Source organism: Mixophyes fleayi, chromosome 1, assembly GCF_038048845.1.
Source record: "Mixophyes fleayi isolate aMixFle1 chromosome 1, aMixFle1.hap1, whole genome shotgun sequence".
NCBI lineage: Eukaryota > Metazoa > Chordata > Amphibia > Anura > Limnodynastidae > Mixophyes > Mixophyes fleayi.
In genome coordinates this window covers 343,768,765-343,790,958 of record NC_134402.1, presented here as the reverse complement: position 1 = coordinate 343,790,958, position 22,194 = coordinate 343,768,765, and the positions used below count along the sequence as shown (strand labels likewise).

Below are 22,194 nucleotides of genomic sequence, written 5' to 3'. Positions count from 1 at the left end.
CCGGAAAATATGACAGTAGTTTACATAAGAGGTTTTAATGGCAGTTATCTTTATAACTGTGGGATTGTAACATTCAGCACTCATTGTTATGTTAACATATGGTCATGGGTAATGTCTTTTTTTTGTTGTCACTTTTGCATATTTTTGATTAATATGTTGCTTATAGAAAATAAGTTATTTATACAGAAAACCTTATGAGGTGTTAGCATTGATGTATGAGGCATGTAATTTAGAATTTATTAAATATGTTCCTTTAGGAACCGTCAAGTGATAGTATTCATGGTGATACTAGCACCACGGTCTGATTGTATTTGATCATTTTACTCGGCAACAAGAGTCTGTATACGTGTCAGACAAAGTAATGTACAGTCTAATGTTCCTCTGAGCAAAAAATATATAGTGGCACCCACACACAGTTATAAGTGCAGTTACATAGAGAAAGTGAGTCCATTTCTCAGAATAGTTCATGACCATATGTTTTGGTAAAGAACTGCTTCTTTTGATTATCATAGTGTGAAATTTCTTTTAAAGGGATTTTATCAAAACATGCTAACAGCTATACATTCCATCATGGACAGGGTCACCAGCGTAAATGGGCCTGTAATATATTGCACCCAGCATGCTAGGATTAGGTGGCGTCATTTTCTCCCTAGGCCGGTGTCCTCTATACATCAAGACTGTTACGCCTAGCCAGTGAGTTAAACTTAGTCTTGCTGGCTGCAAACTCTGTGATATCGCAATTGCCCTGATGTTGCAGCATGCATGGCCTGACAAGAACTGTGTTGCTGATAATAATCTGATCTCAAATTCAACTTCATCATTATCGGGTATGTGGCTAAATGCTGTATGAAGATGACTGCTATTGGCTTGTATGTTCTGTCATCTTCTGATCTCATTAAAACAGACCTAGTGCTGCTGGAAGTTGAATTTAACCAATTGCGGCAAGTGACAGGATCAGTTTGACCAGCTTAGATATCCGTTTACTCATGTAGCCCGCCTTAGTTCTGTAGGCTATGGACTATGCAGCTAATAGTTAATTAGTTAAAATATCTGGTCCTGATTCTTGCAGCCTCTGAGACTGAGTGAGTTGAAAACGGCTACAGCACCAAGAAGGGAATAGTAACGGACATTTATGTGAAAATCTTTATCGCCAGAAAACGATTAGCTGATCGCTTGTAAAGGTCTTGAGGCGCAGTGCTCACTCCTGCTGGTAGCCTGTCTGTCTAAGGGCTAGATTTACTAAACTGCGGGTTTGAAAAAGTGGAGATGTTGCCTATAGCAACCAATCAGATTCTAGCTGTCATTTTGTAGAATGCACTAAATAAATGAAAGCTAGAATCTGATTGGTTGCTATAGGCAACATCTCCAGTTTTTGAAACCCGCACTTTAGTAAATATACCCCTAAGTCTCCCAAGTTATATTGATTGCTATTGTAGAAGGTTGCTTGGTGGGATTGTATTTCCAAATGGACTTTGGTTTGGTCAGTTTCATCTTATTTGCCAGATGAGCTGGCGTGGGAGTGGGGCTACATGAAATATTCTCTCTGCAAATGATTAATAATGTAGTCTACTTTTACATTGTTCTAAGTGTTAGTAATTTCAAATATGAACCATTTTCAGCTGTGCTGATAGATCTTCCCCTGTTTCTGATGGGAGCTCATTCTAATTGTGTGATTCCTTCCCCCTGGGTTTCCTTTTCTGCACTGTTTGGGTCACTAAAGAAACGCAACATATTAAATATATGAAGCATCACCAAATATTACTGTATAGCCTTTTTAGCCTTCTCTTGGCTTTTTATTGCAACTTTTTTCAATGAAATTTTAAAGGAATATTATATAATGTAATTGAGTGTTTCCATACAGCAACAAACGCAGGCCAAAGTATTTATCCAATGGATAAATGGCTTACAATCTTATTATGGGAAAACTTATTACTGATATGTTGTTTATTCTTATTTGTTTATGATTTTGCCATTTTTCATTAATCCCAGATTCCCTGCCCCACAAATAAAGAAAAAAAGAAACCGTTCTCCCACTCCACATTCAGATTTGATACCATGGAAAGAAATGGTCTGTGTGACTTCTCTTACAGATAGTATGTTACACAGTTTCAGTGTGAACAACTAACCTAACATTATTTAGTTCCATTATTCACAGGCTTTTATACACATTTAAGTGCAATAGTGCATTTCCTTCTTCTTGAAATGTATTTTGGATTAGCCAGCTCACCTCCTCCACACTGAGATTATCAAGTACAGCTGCTGAAGAGACAGATGAATATGTTCCTCTGGATTAGGTTTTCATTTGTCTGCCAAGTCTAACATGTAAGAAGTTAAATGCAAAATAGGTGACATGGGCAGTTTCTTCTTTAAAGTTATGCAGATCTGAAAAATCTAACTTTAATAATAGGTCCTGAGAAACGTACCTCTCAACTGTCCTGATTTTTAGACTAATACTTTTGTCCCGACTGCAGTTAATGTTATGACCTGCTCACAGTGGTAAGTGTATGCCACACTCCCCTACCACTGGTGTAGGTGGCCAGGCCAAGGGTGTTTTGCTGGGAGGGGAGGGAGTTGGAGGTGGCCTTGTGCCTCAAGGATGTGGAAATGCCCCCCATTGCATATGCCAAACCTCTTCTTGCATTGCCCCAATTCTATGAATTGTTATGAGGTATGGTGAAATGCAGTGTACAGTTTTACACAGATATACCATTTTAAAGAACAACAGCAGCAAACTTTTACCTCTTCCTCTTTATCTGGTGTTTTCAGCCACCTGGATGTTTTTGAAGGCCCCATTTTCCCACCTAGTAAAATGCTGCCTTCTGACGTTATGAAGAACTCCTGCAGGGAGACACAACATTTAATGGAAAATGAGAATATGAGTTCTGGAATATTTCATCCTCACTCTAGGTACATTTGCAACAACTAAAAAAAATAAATGTCTCCACCTGTCTTTACTCTCTTCACACTGTGGTTGTGTGCAGGCCCCAAACTGTTAGTGTATGAGAAAGGCGGCCGGCCAGGGAAAGCTTTTACGGCAGCTAGAAATACACCTTTAAGTGTGAAATTACCTGAAGGTGAAGTGGGTAAGGATTAGGCTTACATGTCCATCTCTACAAGGTCAGCGACTATGATTGATTAGAGATGAAGGTGTGAAATGTGTTCCGTGTTGTATATTGAGAGATTTAGCAGTTGGCCAAGTGCTTACTATACTAATTAGAAGCAAAACTATACATATAATCTTCATTTTATTTTTTAAAACATTGTTAATGAATATATTACATGAGTGGTATCATCCTAATCGGATTTTGCAAATACAAAAAGAGTAGATTAAATTAAAATAATGTGGTCTAACAGAATAACAAAACCCTTGCATGTAATATCTTTAATCTACCGGTACTCTACCAGCTTCTTTTTTCACACCGCATAATCTTGATTCATCCCTTTGTAAGGCATGTACTTGTACATTACAGTCATTGTGCAGGAAATCTTGTTTATAAAACGTCTAGAGCAGGTCAATAGAATTGCTGCAGTGGCCTTAAGAACTGGTATATTTTCTTGGGATTGTATGTGGTGAAATCAATCAGCTACTGCAGGCAAGAGCAATGTGTGCCTGTAGAGTTCTCATTCCTAAAACAAGCTATTGTTGTTTACTGTCAGTGTCCCAGGAGAATCATATCGTCACATTTTTTTCTTTAGCTATCAACACTTCATTTATTCTCATTTGCCTCTAAGCCCAACTGGAGAAGGTGCGATCACAGTTTGGTCTGATATCTCTGAGCACTGAGCGAGGCATAATGTGCCATTACCAACTCGATGCAAGAATGGATCACAGGAACAGGTTCATTCTGCCACCGAGCGAAGTCAAATCATAAACACTCAGTGTCACAGTAAGGTAGCTCCATTCATCTGTAGTAACGGTTTATAAATCGGATTTTGCTATAAGTCATGCTTTTCAGGGCATTCTAACTAAATAAAAACTGTACGTATTCCAATCTAGTGTACAGAACAAAAGAATCAACTTATTTCCAAGAACTTTTTTGTTGTGTTTTGTTAAATTTTGTTCAGATATGCCAATATAGAGGAGCCTTAAATGTAGTATGTGCCTGAATGCACCCAGATAGTATATAAATATCCACAGGAACAATAGTTTCTTTAGAGCTCATTGACATGAGTGTGATTTAATATTATCCTTTGCTATGGTCTGCACCCTAAGTGAGACAGCAGAGACAAATGAGAAGCACTAGTGATTGCATGTTTGGTTAACACGGACAGCTGTGGAAAATGGAGTGTGACCAAATGGGAGAAGTGTGAACTTTTGTAAACTATCCCCTGGACTTTTGATGATAAGCAGATTCGAAATCTATATAGGCTAGTTATTCTTCAAGTTACTCTGTGTCCGTAATTGGGATACAATGATGCAAAGTATTCTTGTCTGTGTTGTAGATTTCTTAAGCCATGTACCTCTATGTAAGAGTGGCCAAAATAATGTAGATGACAGATGTCAGTCAGTCAGATTAAGGAGCCATGAAAGATTTACATCACTAGAAATGTCTGTGCCACCAGTTTTTTTTGTTTTTTTTCAACGCATTGGCTATATGACCCCTGGGATTTCTCCATTACTGCTCTATATGAAGGTCATTAAAAAAGCCTCTCTTCATTGCACATCCTAGTTATAGTTAAGCAATAAAAAATTAGGACTGCGTGCTGCACCCATATTTCTTCCATGAAGCTGAAATGACAATACCAGTTTTTCCTGCTGAGCTGCTAACTCACATATTGAAGAATACTCCGTGTTCTGCTTGGGTAGCACTGCAATGTCACTTCGTTTACCTACACTTTTTACTAAAAAAGTTTTTTAGGGTCTACTCATTGGATATTGTTATAAAGTTAATGTAAATAACATTGTGTTGCAGGCGGATTATGTAATGTAACTGTTGTGGGGAGACTTGTACAGTTATATGGCTGCTTGTGTGTCTTGATGGTTTTCATTAGACTGTAAATGGGCAACCTCTTTAACTGCAGGCACCTTCCTTTTTAAAATGCTGGGCAGGTACTATTGTTACTATATGTTAAATAAGTGGTATCAACCAAGGCTTCAAAGACCAATAAACCCTATGAAAATAATTTGTGTTCATCGCTCCCCTATAACAAAAGCCCCTTATTCCTCACCCGGTATTGTGCAGGGCTTCAATGAGAAGCCCTGATGGTGTAATATCTTTACCCAAGAGCCAGGGGGGGCTCTTGGGTAAAGATATTACACCATCAGGGCTGGCCAAATGAGCATGTGTGTGCTTCTCTGTAGACCAGAAAGGGGGAATTGTTGCCACTGTTCTGCATGACATCTTTTACGTGCAGTGTTTTAATATCCGCCGTAGCACCTGGAAATGGACAGACATTGCTGTTACGCCCGGAAGCTCTCCCAAAGTCTTTGCGATGAAATGGTTACATTTATAAGCTAGCTCTAACTGGTGAGTGTCCGCATCCGCAGTTGTGATGGCATCAAACTCTACTAACATGGCATCCAAAATCAAATTCTTTACTTTAAAATTCAGACTGGGAGAAAAGGTGCTTTTTTTTCAATAGAGCATAGTACAAGGCTGGCCACACTTGCGGGAATCTGCTTCTTCAACCCAATTGCTTAAGGACCAGATCTATGGTACATTTGACCATTCAGAATAGAAAGCCAAATTTCCCAGATGGCCACACAGACATGCCAATCTAGTCATCTATTGACCATGACTAAATTGTCAGATTTGTCTGGCCAGTTTAGACTATTACTTGATCAGGCAGGTGTGATTGTATTGGGCACATACGTAAGAATGCCGGGCCAATTTAAATCAACAAACTGACTGCCTAACCTAGATCATCATGTGTGTAGTCAGCTTAAGGTTATTTTGAATGACATTGCAGAGTGTTTTGTTTGCTGAGTATGGCACAAATGAGGGTTCAGAGTGGAAGTCTTGCTGGATATCTGTGGTGTGGTGCTCGAGTTGCTCACATGGTTCCCTGTCACTAGCTAGACCATGTTCTGATGGTTATCTAGATTATGTACAGACTTGGAGCAGTAATTCACTGTGTCTGACGAGCTGGCTTTCTAAGCCCCTGGATAAATAATCATCCCTCTGATACTAAGCCTGCTGTCAGAAGTGCCTTTCTGCCTTTAAGTCAGACAAAGTGTACAGCTGAGTTTCAGGTAATAACCTCTTTATAGGTCTGTGTGGGTGTAAAATACTGTGCTGTCAAATTAACTGCATGTTTTCTGGAATAAGTTGTATATTACTGAATTCATGAAGGGGTCTGATTTGGACATGCATTGATTGTCAGTAGTGTAATATCCTCATTTGAAATACAACATCTTAGAAGAAGCTGAAAGCACACTACAGTTGTATTAGATGTAGTTGCATTTTTTCTACTCATAAGAGAATTACATGTTTAATATATAAAGCAATCTATAGAGGTCAGAAACAATGGGTAAACAATATCCTATGCAATCATTGTAAGTTGCTGGGAAGTGACATTTCTGGTGTTTTCTTATAGGGACATTAAATACGTACAACTAATGAGAGCTATAGTGTTATGGTTGACAAGAATATGTAGTAATCTGGTCTGCCCACTCGTGGGGAAATCCACATAAAAAAGTCCCATAAATTAGATGCTACCCAGGAGTTGGGTATTTGCATGCACATAGTTGCCATATTTAAAATGGAATTTCAGGAATGTTTTGCTGCCGAACTAGTGTATATACGCAGATTATGTGATATTGTAATGATGGACCTTGGCGCACTACAAACTCTATCGTGTTATGTTTATTGGTTGGGATATAATGCACTTTATTGCATTTCTGATACTACTTTTCGATAAATGTTAAATTGTAAAGCCTATACAATAAGAACAGATGGTAAGAATTGCATCAATTGTAGAAAAATAAGAATTTTATTGTGCAGTTGGTCATCGCTGAAAACTGGCACGTTTGTCAGGGACAAATCATTAAAAACTGGAACGGTCTCTGGAAATTAGGGTTAGTTGGCAACGCTGCATGAATATGCTGATATATGGCTATTACTCCACTATATACGTTATCAGTAAAATGACAGTTGCTTTGGATAGACTATAAATACATGTCTGTTCAAGGAAAAAGCACAATGCACAAATAATTCCAACAGATGCATGAGTTTATGCATAGTGCATGCACTTCATTTATTGGATGATGGACGTGCCACTCTGAGCCTCAGCCGACTCACAGGAGACCTTGGAGAAACTGAGGTCCCCTTACGTAGAAGGGTTTGGTGCTAGCTGGCTGCGCTGTCATTAGTAAGGCAAAGACGTGAATGAAAGGTAAATGGTGTTTCAGGCAGCACAAACCAATATCTAGTAACATAACTACAGATAATCATTCCACAAAGCTATAACTTAAAATATCAGATGGATGATGCTTTACTTATATTATTATTGTTCACTGCTATGCAGATGTGTCAATAGCATTTCTCTTTATTGAGGCAGTGAGACAGGTGCAGAAGAATAATGTCTGTGACGTAATCTTGATATATGTCTGATCCTAGCATGTCCTATAGCAAAGCAATGTTCTCTAGCAGAAATAAAAGGTTAAGCAAATTAGCTGGATTGTGACTATACTCTCTCTTGTTACTGATAACCAAGAACATTTCTACATACACTATCCTGAAGACAATCTACACAGTTTTTATTGTTATTTAGATTTATAAAAACTACCATACAGAATACTGTGCAAAAAGCATTCTAAATGAAGGGGCAAAAAGACTGTATAAAAACTGCAGTCTTATTTATTTAAGAATTGTTCCCCATATAGCACCTGTGCTGTGCATAGTGTCAATAAGCCCCTCCTTTTCCCACTAAACCACACACCCCTTTCATGTCAAGTCGCAGGGTGTGCAGTAGATTAAGATTTTGTGTGCATTCTGTTATATAGGTTTGGCGCTCTACTGAGCGAATTACTGTAAAAGAATTTTCCACAAACCAGATTTTTAAATTCCTCTAATTGTATGTAATGCTTATGTATCACTATTGTGGTGCTTACACACAAGATGTTTGCAATTTGCCCAAACACTCTTTTTGCCTTTCCAGTAAAGTCAGTCATCTTACAGGGAGAGTACACGTCTAGAAAATGCGTTATAGCACTATTAATGAAGCAGTGACTTTGTTTCTAGTTTTCAACAACCCTCCCACAGAATGCAGCTTGTGTCTTCTAGTTTCATGCTTCCACACATTTACTCATATGACCACTTACAGCAATTTACACTGAACGGGAAATGCAGTGTTTACAGAATTACACATCATGATACGCACTTCAAATTGATTTAATCTGTGGCACTTATTGATCATAAAACTGTTTTCAAAAAGTTTGCAATCGTGTTTGTCCTATTCATTTATTAAACCAGCAAGTTGAGTTGGAGACTTGTCTGCCATATAAAGATGTCTATTCATTATGCTTTTACAAAGTTAGATGTGTCCCCAGTTTAGTTTTTTGGGACTTACTCATTCTTTATGACAATGTCAGTGATGTATGATGGACTGATTTTCTGAGTGAACAGGTGACATTCAAGAAACAAATAGTGCAGCTCGCCATGCTTTACAACATATAGAGTATTTAGCTTGGTTTAATTCTACTGATTTCATCTGGTGACCACATACACTTAAATAGTACCCTTATAGGTATCTAGTAACAGTCACATATGTTATATCTGCCATTGTTATATAGGTTTGTGAGAGCTTTGCTCTGTTATGAATAGGAACTCAGGTATGCAAAGAAATGCTTACCCATATATTTGTATTAGGATTATATGCTGTCATTGAACAGCAAAGCATATGTGTGGTAATATCCTTTGTGTGTCATTACACATTGTTACAGGGTCTACAAATCAATGTATACTATGTTGCTGTCTATCAGGACATGTACAGCAATCGATCAAGCAGTTGTTAATCAGCAAAGGTGTGTTCCATCTATATGCCAGTCATTATACCATCTGTGCCCACAGAGGAATTCCTCTAAACATGGCCTATTATGGCCACTTAAAAGGATTGGTGCAACCCCTAGACTTTTGTGTCCACGTCTTTTTTTTTGTTCTTTGCAGAAGTGTATTTCTGATACCTCTGTGTGGAAACCACATACTTGGATGCTGCTAGTGTTTGGTCTATATTTACATTTCTGGCAAAACAACAATCCACAAGTTCAAACTCAGTGTGCTAAAATTATGATTATAAACCATGGACCTCATTATTTTGCAGACAACTTTCTATCCTGTAGAGTACAAAAATATAACTTTGTTTTAGTAGAGGGAATTGTAACCCTTGCGATGGCATGAGAAATTGAACAGGAAAATTAACATTTTTAATGTAAGTTGAACTATTAAATATATACAATTGTAGTTTTCCTCTGGATACAGTCATGTTGACATTTTATTGCAAGATAAAGTGTCATTTGGAGAAGAGGTACACATAATCTAATGTCTGATGAGAAGCACTTGTCTCAGTAGATGATTACTGCCTGCAGCACGTTAGACCCTGATCCTTTGTCGTATGTAGAACAGCCGTTTCTCTATACCCATCACTTTTTGTCTACATTGTTTTCTCCTCCACCTGTGTTGGAATGATGCATGGAGCATGTTGTTCTTACAACTACGTCCGTATTCTGCCATGCGCACTGAGGCTTAACACCATTCTATATGGGATGCTGTACATGTGCGCTAGATCTTCCGCAGCCACAGTGCTGTACACCCTATACTCTGTCACTCTTTGCATTATCCCAAGTGGCCATGAAGCCATGTTAATGCCACTTGCTATCATAATAGGGATCAGTGATCCCTTTTTAAAGGTATATCTGGGCTGCATTCTGCTTTTTTCAATGATAATTCAACAGAACTCCGCTCAGGCTGAGGGGCCTTTTGGGCCTACCACCTATGTGAATTTACTCATGGTAGCTTCCCACAAGACATCTAGGCAATTCAGTCACATCTGAAATCCCAAATTAGGGGTATATTTACTAAACTGCAAGTTTGAAAAAATGGAGATGTTGCCTATAGCAACCAATCAGATTCTAGCTGTCATTTTGTAGAATATACTAAATAAATGATATCTAGAATCTGATTGGTTGCTCTATGCAACATCTCCACTTTTTCAAACCCGCAGTTTAGTAAATATACCCCTTACACTTGAGCTTGTACTTTCTGTAGGTTTATGTTGTAAACATAATCTATTATTTTACTATATGAATGCTCCATTTTAGAGGTGCTAATCATCATTGTATAATATATTTATATTACATAATTTCCAAGTGTTCCCTAGCAAATGCCAAACAACTGAGTCTATTATGTTGGCCTCACAAATGGAAGGCTAAATTGAAGATATCTAATTGTTTATCGAATTGTTTTTTTCTTGATTAGCACTACCTGACAGGGTTTACTGTCTACTTAATAAAAAGTACATCCTAGTTATGCTTGGCTTGGTTGATCATTTCAGACCCCAACACAGTGATTTGGGGCTGGTTGATGAAATTACCACTTATGTTGTACATGGTTATATGCTTTAGAGGTAAATAAGTATTCTCAGGATGCAAAGGCAGATTACACGTACCCAGAGCTTTCCTGCACTCGTCTCCCAGGAACTCTGTGGTTCACATAGGCAAATAGACTATATATAAGCAAATAGAGAGTGCAGAAGCAGAGTATCATGCACAGGTATTCAAAGAGGCTGTATGTCACTAGCTTTAGTGTGGATGCATCCTTTAGTTTACTGGCCATGCAGTGCTCTAAAATGAGTTATTTGGGCAAGTATAGAGAGGAGCCTCAACTGGAAAAGTTATACAGTGTTCCTCATAGGACTCAGATTGGATTGTTATAAAGTAGCCTGGATTGCTGCTCTCATTTATCCTAGTTTCTATTGACTACCTTGTAGCATATTTCTGCTTTGTCCGAATACATTATAACATTTCCTGTCCTGTGAACAGCGGATGCAGTTTTAAAAAAAAAAAAAAAAAGAAAAGAAAAATTCTACTTAAAAAAAATGAGAGGTTACTAGAAATTTCAGGTCAGAATAAAGATGCTTTCATAACTTGTGGATGTATAATGCATTGTAAACCAGCACAAATTGCATTGCTAACGGTTCCCCTGGCATCAGTAGTAATCTCACTGCTTTTCTGTGCTAGAGGCTTGCATCCCTTATCATGCATCTCATTTTACAGCCTCTGATCACTTAGCATTTGCATAGAATTGTAATGCATAATGAACATAACTGTGGAAAGCCATTGGATTCAGAATATAACCCCAGATATACTTTCTTTTGTAAGATGCAGGATTGATTTGGCAAGGGAAAATATACATTTGATTCTTACAATCAATGTCTAATGGAATATTATTGTTTTCCCTGTGTTCTTTGCAAAATGCTTATTATTTATATTTCAATTATGATTTTCAATTCATTAAATATAATGGGTATGAATAGAACACATTCCCCTGTGACTCAAATAATGTTTGTTCTTTGCTTTATTTCTATAATATAGACTTCATTGCTGTCTATTGACCATGACTGACCAAACAATATATTAAAAAGCGCAAAAAACTGAGGACACCTGGGCTGGATTATATAAATTAAAAAGTGGTCCAGGTGCTTTAATTAGATTTACATGATTTAAAGAGCTAGAAATGGTTCAACATAATATTTAAACCCTTAGCTATAATTGGTTTAAATGAGATGTCTTTTTTTCAAATGTCCATTTAGTTTTCTTTAAGGTATGAATGTTAATTTTAATGCATAATTTCCTAGAGCTCTTGTTTAAATTGTTTCCCCTGGTATCCAAGGTATCTCCGGCAACATAGTAGGACAGCATCATCCTTTGGCTGTGTCTAAATGCAGACTGCCCTGAGAAATCTGGTCAATCAGGTATATGTGATATGTCCAATGACATCATCACACTGATCTTGCCACTTGTTAATACTAGTTCAGGTGTCATTTGAATAGAGTGGTAGATTAGGCGGTGTTTGAGTGCCTTTAAGCCCTTTGATTTAGTTAGACTCTCCTCCAAACACACAAGGGATCCAATTTAAAGGTTATACATTGTTTGACAACAGTCTCTTGCCCAATCAAGTGGAAAAAATAAGTAATTCTGGCTGAATAAATAACAAATGTAGACATTGAAAGCCTTGTCCATGGACAACATCTACTGTTAAGGTCTTGTCCCATGTACTTCCTTATGTGTTTACTTCCCAAATCGAAACATTTAAGTATTCTTATTTTTTAATGTGGAGGTACTCTTTAATGGTTGATAGCATACAATTAAGTACATAAATAAGTGATACGAGATATAAATATTCCCTTGTACAGTGTTCTTTCCAGACAACTTTGCCAGCTGGATGGCATTAAGAAGTAGCCCGGTGGGGGCAGTTTTCAATAATATTGAAAAATGTTGGAGGTTATTGCCCACACCTGCCAGGACTGGTCAGACTAGTGATCAGTGGTCTAACACACACACTGCTAGCTGTAGTGCTCACATAGTGCCTGTTCTTATAGGATAAACCAGGGTTTTCCAAACCCAGTCCTCAGGGCTCTCCAACAGTGCAGGTTTTCCATATCTCCTTGCTGGAGCACAGGTGTATTCATTACTGACTGACACTTTGTAACAGATCCACAGGTGGTCCTAATTATGTCACATGTGATCCGGAAAACCTGCACTGTTAGGGAGCCCTGAGGACTGGGTTTGGGAAACCCTGGGATAAACAGTGTTTTTTTTTTCCTGTTGTTATAATAGAACTCAGTCGGACTCCCCTCCCAAGAGCTGGGTGGCAAGTAAAAACAGCTGGGTGGAGCACCTGGGAAATAGGTGCTGGGGAGAACACTGTTATAACTGTAATAGTGGATCAGAGCCTACAGGCAGGGTCTGCAGCTCAACATTTGTAGAATGTAAGTAACCATTGCATCAAGAAAACTTGACACTTATCCTTTGACTGGTCAGGCCTGAAGTTGTTGTGGGACATTTTATAAAATGCTCTTATTGCAATAGGTCTTGTTTTGTCAGCAGTGTAGCAGCTGGTGTGTTTGTGCTTCTGTCAGGCCTCCCATTAGCAATGACATAAAAAGGCTATCTGCAGTAGTGGCAGGTATTTAGTGGAGGTAGGACATCAGGAAGGAGTACTCGCAGAATTTTGATAAGAATATCGGGACACCCATTTGATGTAAAGTGGGCTTTGTGCATAAAGGTCACATGTTGTACTTAAACCATCATATTAACATATAAATCATTAATACAGTTAGATCATGAGTGGGAGTGCTAGAATACACATGTCCAAATTGTCACCCAAACTACTTAATGGTATTTACATATTTGTGAAGGGTATACTTGTGGTATAATAAGGCTTGTACACATAGGAAGGGGTACTTGTACTGGTTCATTATTGCCAATAGAAACACTGCTTAAAAGAAAGTGATGTTCTATATAGAAATAAATCACTTTTTCCCATTTGTGACCTGTTGTGCTGCTTACAAAAGGTTTCAGAGGTTAGTCATGATTTGGTTCTACAGATCTCTGACAGACTGCTGACTTGTTGGATTTATTCCCACTGTGAGCAAAAAAAGTAGAATAAAAAAACATTATTGTGTAAGTGAGTTGTATACTAAGGATATTTTAGCATGATTGCCTAAAATAAATTTTAATGTATCTACTTTTTTTTATAACCGTTTGAAAAAAAACTCCTTTTCAGTACCTTTTTTTCTCACATACTAATGTTTGATTGTTTGTTTTTTCAACCATGTGACTTTTTTTTTCTCATTAACATCCAATTTGCAGTCTTTTGTTATTTACATGAATACACTTTGTGTCACCTTTCAAGCTTGTGCTTTGTGTACCTGTAAAGTTTAGCCATATAAACCCAAGGCTTAGCCACTCTTGATGTCGGCACATACCAAGCAGTGTAAGCACAGAGTTCCTTTCACGCAAGCTGCTGGCGGTTCCTAAGGCTAAAAGATGTCCATGGGTAAATCAATCCTTATGACACCAGCCCAAGGGCTTGTTTACATCTAAGCATTCAAACCACATGTAAAATGCAGCTATTATTGGGACTTTTGATCCCTATGACAGCAGTTTCTCCCATTTACATATGAACATGTTGTAAATGCAGCAGTAGTATGCAGTGCTTTTATACAGGTTTATATGCTTAGCAGCATTTTACATGAAAAGAAGACAGTTTGCTCATGGTGAGTGTACCAGGAGAGAGCTCAGATGTAAATTGGTCCTAAAACATTCCTTAATTTGAGATGTACATTCAGCTCTCCTTGTGCTACTCTGAGGCATTGCCTGATACCCCCCAAATCTATCATCTCTCAATAATATTAGTTCTTGTTGTCCATGCTCTTAAAAGCGGTGTAAGTGGTGATGGAAGTATTCACACCCCACCCCAGCTTGGAAGGGACCTGTTATCACTCAAAAGTTCAGTAGCAAATAGGAGTTACTTCACTACTGATTATAAAAAGAAAACACACAGTTCCTGAAAACTGCAGCACTCTCTGTTAAATGAATGTGTGCAGTGGAGAAAGAGTTAACTGACATATCTACCCAGGTTTCCAACTCCTGCAGTTCTGAAACTTACATAATAACAGTTAATGCTGATATAGGAGTAGTTGAAAGAAACTTAATTGAGAAGAATTCTAGAAATTCATGGACTTTTTACCAGTTACAATATTTAGCACTGTTTAGGAACAACATGTATGTCATATTGTCATACAGAGAGTGGATGCATACAACTGCTTCATGTTCTCTTTAACTTAATGTACTTTCAATTGTTATACCTAAGGGTATTTTCCTCAGTCTGGTACAGGGCTGGTTCATGCTGAAGATGCTCAGGCTTCTATTATGTAATATTGTTTGTACAAGCATTTTTTTTAATATTTTACATTAAAGCAGTGGAACAAGACACAACTGCAATTTGACAACTTTTAAAAATAGTGATCAGTGATCCCTATACCAGCAAGGGCTTGCACACAAATGTTACAACAAATACATGATGGAAGAAGGATGGATCACATTTAATTCTGAGTGTGGTTTAATTTATAAATAGCTCAGGGGCACAGATCATATACCAGTAGCTGGAAGATCAACACTTAGGGGTATATTTACTGAAGTGCAGTTTTGAGAAAGTGGAGATGTTGCCAATAGCAACCAGATTCTAGTTAGAATTTACTTAGTACATTCTACAAAATGACACCTAGAGGCATATTCAATTGTCAGCGGGATCGCCGAAAATCCCGCCGCGGAAAAACTAATACATGGAATACGGTAATTTGTAGCTGGATTTCGGCTCGCGGCTCAGGGAGCTGCGAGCTGAAAACCAGCGAGTAAGTTACCGTATTACATGTTTTTCTGCGCACGATTGCCGTAATATCGGTAATCGTGCGCGGACCGCGGGATTTTCGGCAATCCCGCCTACAATTGAATACCCCCCTAGAATCTGATTGGTTGCTATTGGCAACATCTCCACTTTCTCAAACCTGCAGTTTAGTAAATATACCCCTTAGGCTGTATAACTTGTAATCAGCACATTATAAAATTATTAACAGCTGTTTTTGTTGAGTATTGAAAAAAAAAGTTGAAAGAGCCCATAAAGGAGTTACAAATAGGGCCTAATGGTGCCTTGGTGTATTCTATATTGTCAACCATCACTGCTGTAGATGTGACTGACCTACACAGATGCTGTATCCATAGTCTAGGAATAGAGACTGTTCTAATTCCCATGATAGAGTACCATGGCAAATGTTTACCATTTTTTTTGCTGTTGTAGCAAATAATGCACAACTATACATCCATTACTTGTCTCCTGTATGAATGAATCCCCAGGGATACAGGAGCATTATAGTCTCTCTGCATCAAACAGATTCACACTTGTGGGTGTTTCTCTTCCCAGAGCATGACACAGCATTTGTGGAAGCCATGGACTTCTAAACGAGAGAAGGTTTACTGCAATTATATGCCTGATTATCTATATTATAGCTGCAGTGATATGTTATGTTTGTGCTTTCTGTTTACTTGCAGATTTCTGATGTGAGCATTAATCTGCAAGTAAAGCCAGTATTTGGCATTAAAATATGTCAAAAAGCTGTAGCTCGAAAATATACCTAAATAAATGAGGGGTTTATACTCAAGTAACTGTATTCTTAAGAGGCAACCAATACCTTTACTGGTTTGCTCTGCACAAATGCAGTATCATACTTGCCTACTTTTGGCAAGTTGTATCCGGGAGAGGGGCGTGTCTAGAGGGCGGGGCGTGACAGAACGTGTCATTTTGCCTCGAATCACATCCTTTTAGCCCCGCAATTGTGGGATGTGGGAGACTTGACAGCTCTCCCGAGAGTATGTGAGACCGACCCGAATTTCGGGAGTCTCCCGGGCATTGCGGGAGAGTTGGAAAGTATGTGCAGTGTGTGTATTGATGGATTCATACACGGGACGTAAATATGTCTTAAATATAGTTATCTCTAATGGGATGTGCAGGCAAAACTTTACTTTTTAAACAGCAGTGGAAAGTCAGGTTGACACTGACCAACATGTCTACATCCACGGTTCATACCTGAAAATGCAAAGATTGGGTATTAGGGGTCTTAGTGGTCCTTTAAGGTGTGTGTATGTGTATATATATTCACAAAAATATGCTAATAGTTTAAGTCAGAGTTGGGCAAAATAATGTAGAATTCAGAAGTCAATTTACATGTAGCAGTTGCCAGGGATGATGTACAACAATTGACATGCATAGTAATAGCTCCCAAAAGTTTGTCACCAGCAGTCATTTTTAGGCACCTTTACTACCTGTGTCCTAACACATTATATGCAGGCTCTGGCTTGGAAATTTTAATATCGGGGCCAAGCACACAGCAGCAGTCCAACATAATAAGTAACACCCAAATCCTCAAAATTAACCCCTCATGATAATTGCCCCCCTCATCAATCAATCCTGTCATTAACCTCCTCAAAATCATTAAATCTCTCTTCATAATAATTTTATCAGCATTTACCTTCCCATCATTAATTAACCCCCACATTACAAATGAACCCACTTCTAATCATTAACTCCCTCATCACCATACGTAATGTGCACCATTAAATAATCCCATTTATATTTATTAACCATTAATTATTAACTCCCTCAGCGTCATCAAAAGTACCCCATTAAGATCATTAATCCTCTCACCCTCATAATTAACTCCCTCATTATGCCTAACCCCTCAACATCAACTTTCCACCAAGTATATTAAATCCTTCTTCCAACCCCACTTACCTGTTGCTGCTCCATCCTCCCTGTAATGGTCAGGAACTGATTACCTGTCAGTTCCCCTCTGTGGGCTTTCTCTTCCACAGTGCATCCTGCAGGGGTTATGCAGCTGCCTTCACCCATGCTGTGCGGAGTAGCCCCGGGCCTGGTCTTAAAATGTACTGTAGCTGCTTTCACTAGCATTTTATGAGCATTCTTAGGGGGGAATTCAATTCCCCCCGAAGTGCTGCCGCGCTAAAACTATTACCGTTATTACGGTAATAGTGTGCATAATTACCGTTCTTACGGTAGTTCTAACGCCGGCTTTTTGCTTACAGCTCCCTGAGCTGCGAGCAGAAAGCCTGGTTAATATTACTGTAATAACTGTAATATCTATAACGCGGCGGTACTTCGGGGGGAATTGAATTCCCCCCCTTAGGGGGAATTTTGCCCGCGTTACTCTCAAAAGTAACGCAGCCTACACACTATTACTGTTCATACGGTAATTTTAACCTGGATTTCTGCTTGCGGCTCCCTGACCCGCGAGCAAAAATCAGTGGTAAAAATGACTGTACGGTAATAGTGCGCACTTTTACCATAGTAATAGTGTGCAGGTCGCGTTACTTTCGACAGTAATGTGACCAATTAAATTCTCCCCCAAGTACTAATGCGCACAAAGGTATAAAAGATATGTGCTGTACTTGCTTTAATGTAACATTTCACCCCTCACCTTAGAATTATAGGGTATAGGTTAGAATTGTGTTATATATTATCAAAGTGCATTTTATTACTTGTTTTTTTTATTTGACTTTATCTGAATGATTTGGCTGTATCAAAGTCAACATGTTCAGTACTGAAAATACATTGTAAAAGATGCAATGTGGACGAGAACTACATTTTAGCGGTATATGACTAGTTCACATTGCGCTTTATGCTCATTATAACACTGCTCCTCGGCCAGATCTCCCGGCCTGCAGGCACTGGCGATTATCGCGATTGTAGAGTGTGACTGGATGCCGCCTCCTACCTATGGCATGAGCTGGGCTCGGTGGGCACACAGGCAGCCCAGTGGCATTGTGCCCTCTGTTCCTGCCAGCAACGGGTTAACCCGGGCAGCCAAATGTAAACTCTAATAAAGTCGCTCACTTCCTCTGGTAATTACAGGCTGGCGGAAGTACGTCAGTTATCTGCTTTGGGCTTTTTTTCTGCTGCACTGTACAATTCAGAGAGGAGAACATTTCCTCCCCCTCCTGTCTCTTTAAGAGCTCCGATCGCTGATCTAACATCTCCCCTGTTTGTCTCTGCTTGTAGGATCGGAGGATCGGTGACCCGGAGCACCGGGGGTGGCCGAGAGGTTCCGTCCAGCACCCCATCCGGACCGACAATGCATGGGATTTAAAGAGAGAGAAAGAATGGCACAGGCAGCACAGAAGAGGCAGAGGATCGGCATTCAGTGTCTGTGATTAGTATCTGGGGCTTTATTCCTTCTCCCACTGCTGATTTCTGTGCATCTGCTGTGAGATTGATACACCCGACAAGAGAAGGGAGAGAAAGAGATTTACATTTGTGGAGGGGTGTCCTTACTTCCCTCCCACCACCACAACATGAGGGATTTCTGACCCCCCTCCCTCTCCTTCTTCACCAGGATGCTGCTGCTGCTGCCTTTAAAGGATCTTGGGCAGGGTCTGAGCCATGCAAATGGGAAATATTGTGGCAATTTAATGGCACGGAAAAGTTGCAATACAAGTGGTTACTAAGCAAAATTTAATTTGAGTGCAGGAAATAATAACTACTAAGCAGTAGTCTATATTGTTGAAATTCAATCTTTGGACTACTGAAAAAAAGTGTACAGTTCTTTACTGGATTATATATTTATAAATATATATATATATACATATACACACATTATATTAAATATTTCCTTTACATACGTAGCCATTGCATCCAGTTTCCAGTATCAGTTGTGGTTAATAATTGGATTTGTGGATTCAAGGTCACTCATTGGAATTTCCCTGTGGATTTATAATTTGCTTATTTTTTTATTGAAAGAAAATGGATGTCAAAATAAAACAGCAAAGCAGGAGATCCAGGTCTCAAAGGGACAGGGTGAGGAGAAGAGACCCATCTGTCAGGGATCCCCGAAACCAGAGCCCCTCCTCTGGCTCAGAAGCTGAAAGGGGCCTGGGAAAGGAGAATTCAAATCAGAATGGTAAAAATCCAGCTGCTTCAGCCAGAAATGCCAGACCGCCCAGACGTAAGAGGAGAGAATCCAGTTCTCAGGAGGAGGATATAATTGATGGGTTTGCAATTGCCAGCTTCAATACCCTAGAAGCCTTAGAGGTAAGAATGGGTCATACCATCTTATTTATGGTTGATGTACTGGTTATCTGTGTTTTAGTTTCATGGTTTATTCCTTGTGGATCTTGGGTTAATGCATCTCCTGTATTTTTATTAAAGCATGATATTGTGTTGTGCCCATAACAATGTTTTATTTACTCCTGATGAGATATTACACACACTGCTGTTTAAATCATGTTCTCTGTGTAAAGGAGGGTATGTAATACTGAGTGAAAGTGTATTTATTTGCTTCAGTGGGCTCTAAATGATGCCATTCTCTCACCTATACAGATGTGGTTCCTTACAACAGTAAATGTAGGATTTTGTGGTTATTTCAATTATTATGCAAAACTGTTGAGAGGACATGCATTTAACAGGCATTACCAATAGGAAAATGTCACTGGCTGTGCCCATGTTTAGTTTACTGGTTGTTCCCATTTTAGACAACATTCCCCAGTAGTCATAATTGTAGCCATTTGTTCAGTTTTATGAATGAATAAGATGTAATGGTGGCACGTATGTCTTTGTTTATAAGTGTTTCCATAGATGTATTTTCAGTTGTATGTATTTACACATTATTGGGGGAACTCAATTGTATAAATAAAATCTGTGTGAGGTGCCCCCAGAACGGCTGCGAGACACCTTGCACAGATCTTTGTTTTACAGAATAATACTAATTTTTGCTCGTGTCCCAAAGAGGTGAACGCACAAACGAGCGTTACTTTTTATAGTAGTAACGGGAAAAATGCGAGGCTGCGATATTCTGAGGAACTTTGCGGCCAAATTGAATCTGCATGTATGTGTTGCTTATGTGATTTGCTAACTTGCATTTGTTTTTTTCAGTAGATATTAGAAACTCCAGCTGTCATTAGCTGTATTAAAACTGAGTATGTAAATCTATAGAGCTTATTAAGTTACTCATTAAAACCTCATGAATGCAGTGATAATCTGACATCTGCATTGCACCCCTTAGCAACATGTGTCAAAACACCCCCTAGTACTATGGAAACTTGTGATGCATTGTTATTCAGGTCTGGTGTTTTATCTCCTTCAGAGTAAAGTTCAAACTATACAAGCATAAAAGCTAATACATGATATAATTACCTGACAGAGTATAAGTATTGAAGGTAACTGATGTCATTTAACAAAAGCATAGTGTTGTCTGTCTATATGTGTAATGGTCCTGTCTATGAGTCAGATGCTTCTGTCATAATATTGGGAATATTTGCCTTCATATTCTTGAATTATGTCTTAAAAATCACTCTATCCATAACAATCTCTGCCTATTTAGTGTCTGTCAGGTTTGTTAATTGCTAACGAAATGTAATCCAAACCTGGAAACTGTGTGTAATACAGTACCCTAAGTGTTAATATTATTGTTAACCTTTTTTAGATGTGTGTTTGTTCAGAGGGAAAACTAATAATGGCTTCTAACACTGAAGCGTGTGCATTTTTGTACTGGTCTTAGATTATGTTTTAAGAAGATTGTTATTTGCAGTGATAAAGTGAGATTGTTGTTAAATGTCCATGTGTAGACAGAACCTCTAAATGCATCATAGGTCACTTGGTTTCTCAGAGTAGGTGTTTGTTTTTATGTGGCAAATATGGCTGATCTGCTGTCAGCGTTGGCTGGATATGTTCTGAGTTTGTGTTTATTTCCCGACAATGCTGGTAAGTAGTTGGTGAATACTTTTCACTAGTCTCTGTATGTCAATCTGATAACTTTTGTGTATGTTGTTTACCACTCAACTTTCTTTTTAATAAGGATAAAAATGAAAACACTTTACAGGTAATGTGATGTGATTAACAGTAACTTTCATTGTAGATATCACATCTGCAAATTGTGTTGTGACACTTTCTGACAGACGTATTTGTACCTGACACCTGCTGACAAGACTCAGTTTGTCGGCCACTGCTGACTATTTCCCACACTCCAAGCGGGAAATGATGGGAAGAGACATGTAGCAATGATTAAAACAAAAAGACATTGCTCCCCCATGAAATAAGAGATGAGGCATGAATAAACATATTGCTTGTTAAATAAGCTATGTTGCTGAAAGCTGTAAAGCAATGTGTCAGTGGGGCTTTAATAACTGCAGCAATGATCAATCTGCCATTTATCTGCTTAATAAAGTTGGACATACTTCTTCTTTAACTGGAGTCTTCAGCCGTAATACAGAGCTTACCTGAGTGCTTAGTAATTTTAGGCAAGTCACTACTTAAGTAAACAACATTTACTAAGTAAACAGTGCTTGCCTCTACAAAGTAGAGAGGAGTGTTTATTTTTATTAAATCCTTTTCTTTTTGTAGACTGCAAACCGCTCCAGTTTTTTCTGTTTCACAGTAATTCTTCTGTTTCCTCAGCATCTTCTCCCCAATATACAAGCTACGTCTTCTGGTGAATAGTGTTTAGGTTGGGCCACCCCCTTTTACTTGTGTTAGCAATGCCATAAATCATTTACTTGTTGTTTTCTGTGGCTTGCTGGTTATTTAGCAGAGCAGTATACAATGTGTTAGACTCTGTTCTCTGTGACAGCTTTGCCCCTATCATAAAAGCAGGATAATACACAAATCCATTTTATAAGGCATGGCTTAA

General features: G+C 38.6%; 1 protein-coding gene across 15 annotated transcripts in view; it reads left to right on the top strand.

Annotated features, from left to right (window-relative positions):
* Positions 1-22,194, top strand: part of FBRSL1 (fibrosin like 1) — a 382,122-nt gene that overhangs the window by 18,260 nt on the left and 341,668 nt on the right. For 13 of the 15 annotated variants that reach the window (XM_075217007.1, XM_075217057.1, XM_075217042.1 and 10 more), the window contains one exon: positions 18,573-19,601. In XM_075217007.1, the coding sequence (XP_075073108.1) occupies positions 19,314-19,601 (288 nt within the window). In that variant the 5' untranslated portion in view covers positions 18,573-19,313. Of the gene's footprint in view, positions 1-2,835; positions 2,908-18,458; positions 19,602-22,194 lie in introns of those variants that run through there. The other 2 variants (XM_075217023.1, XM_075217013.1) reach the window with 2 other exon arrangements.